The 13,595-nt window shown below is 37.1% G+C and overlaps 1 protein-coding gene across 4 annotated transcripts in view; it reads right to left on the bottom strand.

Annotated features, from left to right (window-relative positions):
• DOCK4 (dedicator of cytokinesis 4) overlaps nucleotides 1–13,595 on the bottom strand; it is a 408,336-nt gene that overhangs the window by 45,061 nt on the left and 349,680 nt on the right. For all 4 annotated transcript variants that reach the window (XM_045565153.1, XM_045565154.1, XM_045565155.1 and 1 more), the window contains exons 32-35: nucleotides 12,515–12,600; nucleotides 7,738–7,833; nucleotides 6,804–6,864; nucleotides 2,816–2,909 (exon numbers count right to left, since the gene is read on the bottom strand). In XM_045565153.1, the coding sequence (XP_045421109.1) occupies nucleotides 2,816–2,909; nucleotides 6,804–6,864; nucleotides 7,738–7,833; nucleotides 12,515–12,600 (337 nt within the window). The remainder of the gene's footprint in view (nucleotides 1–2,815; nucleotides 2,910–6,803; nucleotides 6,865–7,737; nucleotides 7,834–12,514; nucleotides 12,601–13,595) is intronic.

The following is a 13,595-nucleotide window of genomic DNA, read 5'->3' as shown; positions in this document are numbered from 1 at the left end:
CATGTGAGAGATGATGAAGGCCTAACTGAGGCAGTGAAAGCGGAAACAATGAAAAGGAGACAGTTTTGAGGGATTTTTAGGAAATAGAATCAATAGAACTTCAAGAATGATTACTTGAGGGAGGTTAAGAAAAGAAGAGTCAAGGATAATATTGAGGTCTCTGGACTAAGTAAACAATGATGCTATTGAGACAGTGGGGCCATGACTAGAGAGGCATGTTTAAATTCTGGGAACACGGCACCATTTCAGAAAGAGTTCTTTTATGCTTTTAAAGCTTGGAGAGGGGCCATGATTCAGGAGTTCTTTGGAAGAATAGTGTAGCAAAAGACCAAGATTTGTAGTTCCTAAATCTAATTAAAGGGTTCTGCTTCTAGTTAAGATGGCATAAGCACGTTCTTTCCCTATCTTTCCCTCCTATTACAACTGAATACCCTGGGCAGAATATGTAATGTGTCTATTGGAGGATTCTGAAAGTTAAATCAGAGCAGGTGGATGGAGGAGGAAAATCAGTTCTCAAAGAATGACTGCACAGTGTTGAGTTCTCTGTTTTTATTTTTTGCCTCCTATATCTCCTGGCTTAGATTTCCCTATCTCCTGGAGCTGTAAATCGGAACAGATAGAAAAGCTCCAAGAAAAGCTCCCTTAGCCGGAGTTCGGGGAAGAGGACCCCCTGTGGGATGTAGTTCTTTAGACTCCTCTGCCCTATTAAGTGAGTCCCAGGAACAAAGCTGCAAACTGTAGTGGTGGCAGAGGGGGCAATGGCAGTGTCAGCAGTGGCTCCCACAGGCTCTTTTCTTTTGTTGCTTTGTCCACAGGGAGACCAATTGTAGGGAGTGCATCATGACATGAAGAGGATCAAGCCTTGGCTTTATAGTCAGAGTACTAGGAAAGGGAGTCCCCGGGAGATGGGAAAAATGGGGAGGATCACAGAGAGGAGGGCACTCAAGGAAGGGATTTTTTAATTCTGTGTATGGAGTCTTATGCCCATGTCCAAGGTGCACATGATAAATGTAACCAAGACTTTGAGAAATGAACTATGGTGTAGATCACTACCCAGGTGCCAGACCTCCCCTTGGGTGGCACACATGCAGAAAAGACCAGAACATTAGTGCAAGGGCTTTGAAAACTAAACTGGCATTAGAATCACAACCTTCAGAGGGTGGTTCAGGACTTGAAATTTGAACCTAACTGGGTTGACTGTCTGTTAAAATGAAAAAAGTTAACACTCTACAGAAGATTTTAACAGATTCTAAAGTCTCATAATACGATATTCAAAAGGTCCAGGATATAATCCAAAATTATTTGACATTCAAAGAACCAGGAAAACTAAACAACTCTCAAAAGACAAAGGCAATTAACAGACACCAACCCCAAGATGACACAGATGTTAGAATCACAGACAAAGACCATGAAGCAGTTATTATAACTATATTCCATGAAGTAAAAGTAAATGCTCGTGAATGAATGAAAAGATAGAAGTTCTTTGTAAAGATACTAGAGCTACAAAGTGAAAATAACTAAATGGAAATTTTGGAAATGTATAATAACAAAAATAAAAATTTCACTGGAAAGGCTCAATAGCTGAATGAAAATGACAGAAGAGAATTAGTGAACTTGAACATGAATTGATAGAAATTATCCAATCTGAACAACAGAAAGAAGAAAAGATGAAAAAAAAATAGAGCCCCAGAAACCTATGGGATAATACCAAAAGGCCTAAAATTCATGCCATTGCAGTCCCCCAGAAGAAAAGAAGGATCAGTACAGGAAATATATGTAAGAAAATAATGCTTGAAAAATCCCCACATTTGATGAAGGAAATACATTTATGAATCCAAGAAGCTCAGCACACCCAAACAGGTTAAACTTAAAGAAAACCATGCCCATACATATAATAATCAAACCTCTGAAAACCAAAGGTAAAATTCTGAAAACAGCCAGAGGAAAGTTATGCATTTCATATAGGTGAATAATTTAAACGGCTGCATATTTCTCGTCAGAAACCATGGAGGCCAGAAGACAGTGGAGTAATATTTTTAAAAAACTGAAACAAAAGAACTGTCTACCTACAATTCTGCATCCAGCAAACATATTCTTTAGGGATGAAGGTAAAATAAAGATATTCTCAGATGAAGGAAAACTAAGAGAATTCTTCACTACTAGACCTGCTTTAAAAGAAATACTAAAACAAGTTCTTCAGGTTGAATAAAAATGATAATAGAGGGAAACTGAGAATTTCATAAATGAAGAAAGAATAACAGAAATGGTAAATACTTGAATAAAAATAATAGACTATTTTTATTCTCTTAAATTCTTTAAAAGAGGTATGACTATTGAAAGCAATAATTATGACATTATCTGATGGAGCTTTCAATGTATGCAGACATAATACATATGACAACCACAACACAAAGTGGAAAGGATAATGGGATCTATATAGTTGTAAAGTTCCCATATTTAACTTAAATTGGTAAAACCCTAACTATACATAGACAGTGAAAAGTTAGGCATGTATTCTGCAATCTCAAGAGCAACCTCTAAAAAATTATGCCAAGAGATATAGTCAAAAAACTGATATATATGTATCATATCATATATATGATATATATTATACATGTAAATATGATAAATATAAATATACATGATATGACATATGGAATACTTAGAAACATATATCCAATTCAAAATCAATTTTAATTTTAAAGTAGAAATGCTTGAGTCTTCAGCTTTAATTATAAAAAGTATAGGAGTTATCATGTTTAATATACCAGTGTTCAGCCCATTTCCCCCAATCTGAGCCAAAAGACAGAATTACCTGTAAAGTTCTGTGCTTTGAGATGTAGATCATAGAGTTTGTGGATGTAGCGTATATACATCTCTTCCTTGTTCAGTTCAGTCTTATAGAAATTCTGTAAAAAAAGAGTATATGTATGGATAGTTCCTCAGTACTCAAGCCTACGAATATCTGCCTTTTACTCTGCTAAAGTTCTATGTCTTGAACCAAAAGAACTAATGCATTTTTCCCTGTAAATGTCTCTTTAAAAATAAAGTAAGGAGGCCCAGGGACATGTTTTTAATTCGACAGTGCCTGTGTTAAACATGACCTAGAAATTACTGGATAATCTTGGATTATTACCCCTGAATCACATTTCTTTTGTTACTTTCTATTACTTTTTGTTAGTTTAACTATCAATGGACAATCAGTCTGTTCAACTAAAAAATGTTAAAAATATGTAACAGATTAACACATTTATTAAGTTTGCTTTAATTTTAAAGATATTTTGCTCTAAAGAAAAATCTCTAAGACACATAGGCAAGGATGAGTAGAAACAATGTAAAACCATTTTTTTTCCTGAAGATTTATGTGAAAGAAGGTAAATGAAAATATTCTTTATTAATATGTTATTCTGCATTTCTTCCTTGTGTTGGAGTTTAAATGTTTTTAGTTTATGTCCGAAACATAAATGGACTAATAAGAGATTTTATTTCAAATTATTATTATAGGAACATGCTTACTGAAAATATTTGTTTATTAGAAAAAGTATCTAGATCTTACTAACTTCTCTAAAATGTTTTAATATTAGTTGACAAAAACTCAATGTTTACTTACCTGGACACATTATGTTGGCATTTTAAAGGCATACTTTTAAACATCCAAATATATCCCTTCACCACATTAGAAAGTATATTAGTCCTTTCTGAACTTAGTAAATATAGGAGCAAATGTACATTAAATTAGATTCCAATAAAAGCATAATGCTGAGTTTCCGAATTTGACACTTTCAGTGAACAGATCATTGTACATTATGAAATCCTTGCTTAAGACATTTGAACAATTATTATTACTTATTGTTGCTATTTTCATGGATGCTATTTGGTGTATGGAAGAAGAGAAAATTAGCGATGGGAGGATAAATCTATTGACTTAAGGGAGTGACAGGTTTTTCTAAGATGGAAAAGCCAAAAATTCTCAAAATTTTTGATGGTGATTAGCTAGACAGGGCTTTGGTGATGGACCAAACTAGCCAATGTGGTTAAATTGTGCTTAAACTGTAAGTGGGCATGAAGCCCAAGGATCACCTATCAAATGTACTCTCTGTCCACTACCTAATAGGTGTCCATTCATCAAGATGAGGACTCTTGCAACCTTGAGACAGTGATATTAGTTGCATGCATCATAAACAATTTTTTTTTCAATTTATAACATTATCCTCCTCCCTTTCCTCTTGTCTCCTGTAGATCTTGGCATTCTTTAAAAAGCTAAGTAGATAATGCTATTCACGTCTCTCTTATTATAACCAAAATCATTTTAATTAGCAAGAGTTGTACCATAAATACAAGTCTATCAACCCCACAGCAGGTTTTACATTATTAAAGGATGATTGGCTCTAATAGCTTTCTGGTAAGAAGCAGCTTTCTTTGAGAACAAAATATATACTCTCTCCACAAATGAACACTTCTTTAAAAAAATCTCTCCAGACATATGTCTGGCAAAACTTGTGGCACAAAGAACAAAACAATAATTACATTTCCTAGTATTAGTCATGTCAAACATTATGTATTTTTACCAACTTAACGCTAGAGTTTGACTCTGATCTTGTAAGGGATGCCAGAAGTCTCCAGAAGACGATCTGGAATTAACCTTTCCAGAAAGAAAAGTCTCTAAGAGGAAGTGAGTAGTTGAAGAGAACCATATTGCTACCAGAAAACATCAAGAACTTTCCATATGGAGTAGAAGCTAAAAAGATTAGCTTCAAAGTGATATATTTGGTGCTTTAATAAGTATTCTTGTGCTAGTTTATAATGAGTACAGCTTTCAACATGTTAACTTTTCTAGAAGGACTATTCTTGGTCAGTGCAAAGCTACCATGATAAATTCTTTGTCTTAAGTGATTAGTTAGGGCACCACTGATTATGTTAAGTCTCTGGCTTATTCCTACTGGGAGGTTGGAGTAAACACATTTAGGACAGAGTATTAATTCTTTGATTCAAGGAAATGATCTCTTCTTTTATACCAGCTGAGGAAGTGAACCTAGGGTTTGCACTTACTTGTCCACCTCCAAGTGGAAGGGAATTGTGAAAGGAGATGAAACAGTGGGAGAGGATTCTTTTGGGAAAAGGTAAAGGCTTTGCTTTGAAGTTACTGATGAGACCTTATACCTGGAGCTGAGGTAGAACTAGGGTTAAGGAGACAAACTGAGAAGACCTAAAGCTTATAGTGCACTTGGCTCATCTCTCCTAACACTGACATACAAGCAGGGACATGGGGGAAACTGAGGCTGAGGGTCCTGACTATGATGAAGGCTGGCAAAAGCAGGCAGGAAAGTGGGGAAACACAGCTGGGAGATTTAAAAGAGGGAATGACTAGGTTCAAGGTTAGAAATGATGCGTAAGAGGAGGGGGAAATGGGCTGACCCAGTGAGTTTGGGCGGATGGCCTTGAGGTTACTGTTGGGTCTAATGACAAAAATTACAGAAGAAAGTACATACATGATACGTGAACAAAACGTGGCCTGATGGAGTATGCTCAGGTTTCACTCTTCTTAGGGACTGATATTAGAGGTGGAGTTTTAACAATTAAATTAAAAGTGAGGAGGAAGGGCAGGTGTGGTAAAGACGGATAAAGTCATAGACGAGGAGCAGTGCAGCAAGAAATCAGGAAAACAGATAAAAAGTCACAAGAAAGCAGAAGTCCTGAGTTTTGAAAAGGGACTGTGAGAGGAGTAAACAAAGCAAAACAAAAAGACTGAAACCAATGAGCTAAGAAAAGACAGAATCAATGATCAATGTCGTGGAAAAGAAAATTCAAGGTGCAGGCAAACAGAGAAGACTACGGCATGTGAGGGAGTTAAATGACCAGAGTAAGGATGAGGATGACAGTGCAAGTACCTACAGGACCTGGGGATGATTCGTCTATTCTACAAAGGAAACCATGATATTCACAAAGTTAGAACTAAACTCTGCCTGTATTTCAAATCCAATTAAAGGAAACCTCTTCCTGTATTTCATTTCCTCCTGCCCTTCACATCTGATTCAAGGAAATTATTGAAAGCATTAATTTGCCCTATATTAAAATATGAAAAATAAATGTCTAAATGTATGGTTATCCCTTTGCTTGGTGGTAAGACTACCATTTCTATTTAATAGTTAGTTGACATTTTATATAAATTTTGGTTTGCCCAGGACACCTTTGGTAGCCTGTTGTCTTTACATAATGTTTAATTTTACTCTCAAAAATGTCCTGCTTGAACGATACATTATATGGTCATCCTAGTTATAATACACACCTTAACAACAGTGCTATTGTGAATTCAACTTGCAAAGAAGCTAGAAAGTGAAAAGCAGTGTGTTAAACATGAAACTCATTTTATGTTCACAAAAGACGAAATCAGTAATATTTATTAAAACAGAATACACATAACTCTGTGAGGAAGGAAAAGAACAGAAAGAAACTGCTTTACAGAAGTAAAAAGACCTCTGACTGGGGACACAGTGCTTTTTCCTCAGAGAGCAACAAAAGACCGTAGGGCGGGAAAGCAGCGCAACTGGAGAACCCAATGCCAGCGCCCTGGGATCCCCGGGGTCTACTATGAGAGCCGTCAGGAATGCAGAGGGTGCATTTTGCAATGTTTGGGGCTGAGGATTTTCTGGGCTTTAATTCAACCTGAAGCTTGCTATGTTCTTTTAAAAACACTTCTAAACCCTTCTGTGAAGCACCACATTGCAGATTAAAAACAAATAGAACACAATATTTCTGTGAAAAAAGTTAGCATAGAAGGAGAGAAAAGGTAATAGTTTACTAACCAGAAGGCTAACTGTGCAGCCAATCTTTTTGCCATCTACCTCTCCCATTTTCATGCAGTCCCTAAAAACAAAAGGCAATAGTCAGAACTCAGAACTTCCTTCTCAGAGGCAAACATAAATTTGTTCTTTTAGGCAAAAAAAAAAAAAAAAAGTAGTCAGAGACCAGAAACAATTTGCAAGTGTCTGTTCAGATAAAGGCTCCAGAGACCAAGGTCTCTGGTGAGGTTGGGGGGTCAGAGACTCCTGAGCACCAGTTTCTGTCCAGAATTTGACTTCCATGTCAAGATTCTGCTCCCTCTCAATGGACAGCGGGCTCAGGAGGAAAGAGGAGTGAAGGTGTGCTATTGTACACCTCCTCAAGTGGAGTGAGAAGTAGCTGGTAAGCCTCGTCATCATTGACAACGAGGTTTTGTTCCTAAAATAAAACAAAACCACCATGCATCTGAGCGGGATGGACTGCTTTAATAGTGTATAAAAATAAAAAAAAAGAGGTCTATGAAAGGTGATGGTGTAAATTTCACCCCCCCACCTGGCTCTTTTTTGAGAGAACAGCACGGCTGTACAATTCTGTTATATTGTCTTTACCCTAAAATGGATAGAGTCTACTGGTTCTAGTGGGTGAGTGTAAATACCAAATAAATAAATAAATATATATATATTTTTTGAGGACTTTCAGGGACTCGGACAATCTTCTCAATTCACCAAGACTTTGAAATAACTACCAAAAAACCAAACCAAACTGAAAAGAAAATGAAACATCCAAATTAAAAACTCTGAACCAGCTGGTTAGAAGTCCATTATCTTACTGCACCAGGTTCCGTGGTCTGATTATCAATTCTGAGTGATTCACTCAAGTGGAACGTTGATTGTATCCCACCTATTTGATTCTCTAACTGGAGCGCAGCACATCGGAAAACCGGGTGCCTCGGCTTACCTGTAATCTAACAACCTCTCCATTAGACGAGTTACAGTAGCAATTAATGAAACGCCACTCTCCCTCCATGTTTCCCGCTCAATTTTCTTTAGTAGACTGGAAAAGAAAGAACCCAGGGCATTTTCAACATTTATTTTTATCAGTCACCATGACAACCATTTTACTTTCATCAGTACCTTAAATGCCTTAGCAACCACTGCAACATCTCACAAGTAGCACAATTTGCAAACAATGTCTTACCTAGGATAGGGACCAAATAGTGGAATTCTAATCCAGGAAGCATTGACAAAGCAAATTGATTTTCAGATTATCCAAGTCATAAAATACGAACACATGCATATAATCATATTTTGAAAATATACAAGCATCTCACAGCTCAAAGACATTTTTTTCCTCGCTGCTCTCTTATGCTACCAGAGGCTTGTGCCTTACCACATCAAATAACACTGCAAAAAGCGAAAACAGGAGTGCCTCCAAGTTTACTTTTAAGTAAGAGCTTGCTTTATTCATATAAAAATGTTTTCCTACCTCTCAGTGGAATGCATCTTCATCCAAGCAATTTTACTGCAATGCAACTGCTACAGGAAAATCCTTGTACAGACGGTATGACGTTTTGCGTTTTTTCCTTTCACTTAACATTTGCCCACTCAATACATATTGTACTATCTGTGCACTCACTCAACAGTTTCATTCATTTTGTCATTAATCACAGAGGATTTTCTATGTGGCTGTTCCAGCAGATTGATGACAAGTACCGAACCACATCTCTCCTCCTACATTTCCCCTAATCTTGAGCACCTTGGAGCACATGCTCCATGTAAACACAAAATAACAGCAATCATAATAATTAGGATCTGCTTTACTTTCACTCCCGCCTCTTGGCAAATTAACAACGTGCTTGGCAAAGGCTTTAGGACTGAACTTTCCCCAAAAGATAAAAGAACAGAAGCATGGCAATATGTGGATACTTCCCTGCCCCTCTGGATTTAATGATCATCATTTCTGTCTAAAATCTTGTATCCCTTTCATCTTGGCTTCAGGAATGAGATTAGAAAGAAAACATTTCTTACAAGTACAATCTAAGCGTATCATATACGTACTTAGTTGAAAAATAAACATTACAGAAAAAAGCTATTTTCTCAAAGCTTTCTTTTGTCTGTGGCTATGTTCTCTCCCAATTTTCCTCTCTCCCCCTACCCCCACCTCTTTTTCTTGCCATCGCGCCATTCCGGCACCCAGCCTGCTGTCTTGTCTCCTCATCTGCTGCCTATGCTTCCTGGTCATTTGTTCTTCTGGTTTATTCTAAATTGTTTCCTCGGTTAATGGTGGAGATTGTGCATGGAAGGGATGGAATTTGCCCTGACTAATCCTCCAGGAGAAGGCCCCCTAGTTTTCTTTTAAAAACCTCTGAACAGCAACTGTTTCAAGCTTAAATGGCAAATTGGTATTGAACTCAAATGAAAATCTGCCTGCCAAAGCAGTACAGGATGATGTCGAAATTTCCCCAAGTGACAGCCCACACCTCATATACTTTACAGGCTGAAAAACAAAGAACTCAAGTTAAGTAATAATTCTAAAAATACATGGAGACTTCTTTTATGGAGATGAGTTTCATTAATTTGCACAGCCTTCTGATGCACTAAGGAGTCAGCACTACATAACCCTCTTCTAAGAAGAGGCAAAGCTCTGCACAGCCTGTTTCCTTGAGTAACTGAAGACCAAATGTTAGGGCCGAGTCTAGAACCCAATTCATCTGCATTCTCAGCTAGCCTTGTTCCTTCTGTCAGGGAGCTTGCTGTTTCCTGGCTAACCTGATACCAACTGGGAAAGAGAGGCTATCAGCAAGAAGAGTCTTTCTAGGTAACCTGGGTGAGACTGGATAGTTTCATTTGCTCAATAATAATGCCTATGTGCCCACACTGAGTACACAGCGAGTCCATCCAATAACTATGAACAGTGGTTTCTTATTGCTGCCCTGTTATATGCAACGGGGACACCGGGGAGCAGGACAAGCTGTGGTCCTGCAGGATGACATTGCCCACCAGGCTTCTCCTCTATGAAGGCGATGAGTGTGTATGTGTGTGGTGGGGGGGGATTTGTCCCTCAATCTACCTCTCTTTGTGTCGTAACAGGATTGTGCTGAGGCCACCACTCGGATATATAACACCTGTGTCTGTGCATGCTCTTCTTAATCTAAAGAGAAGCGTTAGATATCTAAGGTATGATGTTACAGAGCTAATCCTCTGTCTCCAAATGGCAATAAATGTATGATCATTAAATAAAGATCTTTGAAATAATTTCGAATATTGAATTATTTAGACTTACATAGGAGAAAGCAGAGCAAAGGACTGAGAAAGAACTGAGATGGATGTTACTTCTTCTGGAAAGCCCTGTCAGAGGTAGCCCTACTATGTGCTGCAGGAGTACCTGGCACAGGGGAGTGCTGAATATAATAAATAAAGCTGAATGAGTGAATCAAATGGAGCCAGGGGAAGCAGAATCCAGTTCTGATATTTTACTCTGTATGTTCCACGTTGGTGTCTAGGATCTGCAATTTAGTGTTGTCAAAAATAATAAATCTCACTCATTTCAAACAGAGGTAGTATGGGCCACTGAAGATAATGGTGGGGGTTCCGGAAAGCTGAGTTGAGTTCCTGGGAAGGAAGGTACTACACAATCAGGAAGAATGACTCCAAGGGGGCTATTTTGGCAAATACTACAATTTAGGAAGCAGTGAGCTACTTTCAGCTTTTCAACTTCAGAACAAATTTTGGGAAGTTTTAGACATGAATTACAGAGAACAAATGAGAATCTGTACCATAATGGCATGTGTTTGTTCCTAATTCATAATGTGTGCAGTGACTCATTGTGATTATCCTAATTCATTGTGATTTCTATTGCTCAAAAAGCATTTTATTGTTTCCTAAAATAAAGTTAGATTTTCACTTTCTTTCCTGATCCCAGGTAGTAATGATATTTAATTATCACTCTAGCTTTGATTTATTTCCAATATGCTGATCATAAAAGCATAAAAGAAAAATATTTATAGTAGCATTTCTAGCAATATGCTAAAAATCAACAAAAGAATAAAAATCTCCATTGAATGAATCAGGCACCTTAAAATAGTCCTAATTATAGAGGCTTAATATTTTAATTATTGGTTTGGTTCTAATGTCAAGGTACATCTTCCATTTCAAAGTCATATTTATACACAAGCACTCCAAATTGCATGCTATCAGGCCTTTATTAAAGTAGATAAGAGGTACTATAGAACTATGTGAGTATTTATTAATCTTGTGAATTTGTTATAAATAATTAATCACAAATCTCAAGAGGTTCATTTCACTGAGTGCTTTCTCATTTTAGTTCTTTGTTCAAACCAAGGACTAGTAACTGAAATGAGAGCAGTTTTCAAAAGCAATTTATTACATTGGATGAGGTTTTAATCAGAATTCTTGCTCAACTCTGGCTGTCATGAAAGACAGATGCTTTGTACACTAGAATGAACAAAGGCTTGGTGAATAATTATTAAAAGTTCCAGTTTAATTACAGTATCAGGACAAAATGATGTTGCTCAGGGTTCAGTACAAAGAATGAATTTTATCATCCACCATCATCACCTGAAATCTGTATAGCCCTTCTTGGCTTTTCCTTTCAATATAATGTTCTTGAGAGCTTCAACATGATTTTGAATCAGGTAAGCTGAAATCTATCTAACCTACTAGTCACTAGTAATATTCTTCAAACCTATATGTTGATATTTCTACTGTTTTAAATTAATGATCATAAAATGAATTATAGGATTTTGCATTTGGCCATCAATACCAAGCACTAATGTTTCATTTTAGGTGAGACTTGGGCATAATACTAATAAAAATATATTTTGTCATAGAAAAATGTATTGCTGAATTATTTTGCCCTTTCAAAAGAACCGTAAATATTTTCTAAGCACGAAGAGCTAATTCTTCCTTCAAAAGAAACACTTTGTACATATACTAAATTTGAAAATGACTAAGATCCACAGAAAGCCATAGAGAACACAAGTGTCAGAAGTGAAATCCTAAAGCCCTGAAACATTCTCCGGTGTCCTCTCTGGCCATTTAAACACAGTGCATGAGCACTTGGTACAAGCAACTCATCCTGTAACTGTGATCAGATTCTCTTGGTAGGGACAACCTCAGAGTCCCTTCACAGCACTGCATTATTTTTCTATCTTCCATGCAAATCCAAAACACAGAATTTGCTAAAAGTGATTTGTTTCTGTGATATTCTAATAAGAAGCATTTAGGAAGCAATAATGCTGAGTGAACAATCAGTATCGATGAATTAAATCAGATGTTGAAGAACAGATGCAAATTAGGTTAATTTTCCCAACAGCAAATCAGCCAAGGATATCTTGCTCTGGGAAGCAGTGCTCACAAACATTACAATCGCACCCCTTTCATCCTCTCCCACTCATAACCCTACTACTTAAAATCATTATCTGTCAGCAATGGTTTTAAAATTATTAGGCATGAAAAGAGTGAGATCTGTTATGTAATACATGCGGCCTATCCTAATCAGAGATTAAAATAAGGAGACATGTCTAATCATCAACATAATAGGATCCATTCGCCAGAGTTAAGGCAATTATCCTTTATTTCACACTCCACAAAGACAAAGCGCTCCTGTGAGACCCAAGCCCTCTTTGCAGCTCTCAGCTACCGCATACAGAACGGCTCAGTACTGACACCAAATCCCCTGAACAGAATCAACTTGAGATAAACATATTACTCACATACTGTTGAAGAGCTCACGGTATGTTTCGTCCCCTTTGCCTTCTGACATCAGGCTGTCCAGTTTGTCAATTAGCTTGGCTTCCACCTGAAACATACCTGAATATTACTCTCTCTTTCCTCCCCTTCCCAAGTAGGACTTCTAGGCAAATTAAAACATTTATTTATGCCTGAGAAAAGGCCACAGTAAATTTTGTGAAAGTGACATTATCAGCTGTGGTTAATAGCAGATATCCCTTTGGAATTCGTGGGGACTAGTCTAGAAGGAGTTACATGACTTCACACTCCCAGCTGGGTAGCGTTTACTGCTGCCAAAGACATCTATTTGTTGATTCAAACACAAATGCTTGCAGCCCAGTTTAAACGTTTGAATTCTTTTTTAGGAGCTATAAAAACTGGCAAGTCCTATTTCTTTTTATTTTTTTAAACATCACTATATATATAAGGACATCAGGAAACCAACATATCCACATACATTAATTTAAATCTTTGATGTGTTTTATATCTATTTTCTTTCTCAAAACAGTTTGAGGTTGCACTACTAAATCTTTGCTAAAGTTGAGAACTGGTCCTATCCATGTACAGATGGTAGATCCATAGAAATAGTCTAAGTCAGCAATAAGCAGCAGGAGAGAGAAAGGATGTATTTCCTGAAAACCGTAGTCAAAACATTTATATTTTCCAGCATGTAAATCCTTTGGAACTTGAGTATCAGGAAGGGAAAAATATCCCTTCATATATCTGAGGTAGAAGACACAGAAAATGAATAACGTCTCCATGGCCAGAGAGAGTTAAAATAACTAGGAATTGGGAGGGATGTTTGACTTTGTCAAAGGACTACGCCCAATTGTTCCTTTAAACCAAATTTCAAGCAAGAGATAAAAGGGGTAGGAAAGTGAGTTATCTCCTCTAAACACAATTTTTAAAAAACCTTTCATTCACCTATTAGCTTTTTTGAAAATAAATGTATGCCTATGCCTTAGTAATAGGAGCATTCTACATAGGTAATCAGATTGCTTGTATGTTTAACAACCATTTCTAAGATTTGAGGGAGGCTTCATTTGGGAAGCATGAAGGATGGCC

The sequence above is a fragment of the Lemur catta genome, chromosome 11 (genome assembly GCF_020740605.2).
Source record: "Lemur catta isolate mLemCat1 chromosome 11, mLemCat1.pri, whole genome shotgun sequence".
NCBI classification, from domain to species: Eukaryota; Metazoa; Chordata; class Mammalia; order Primates; family Lemuridae; genus Lemur; species Lemur catta.
This window is presented reverse-complemented; position numbering and strand designations above follow the sequence as displayed.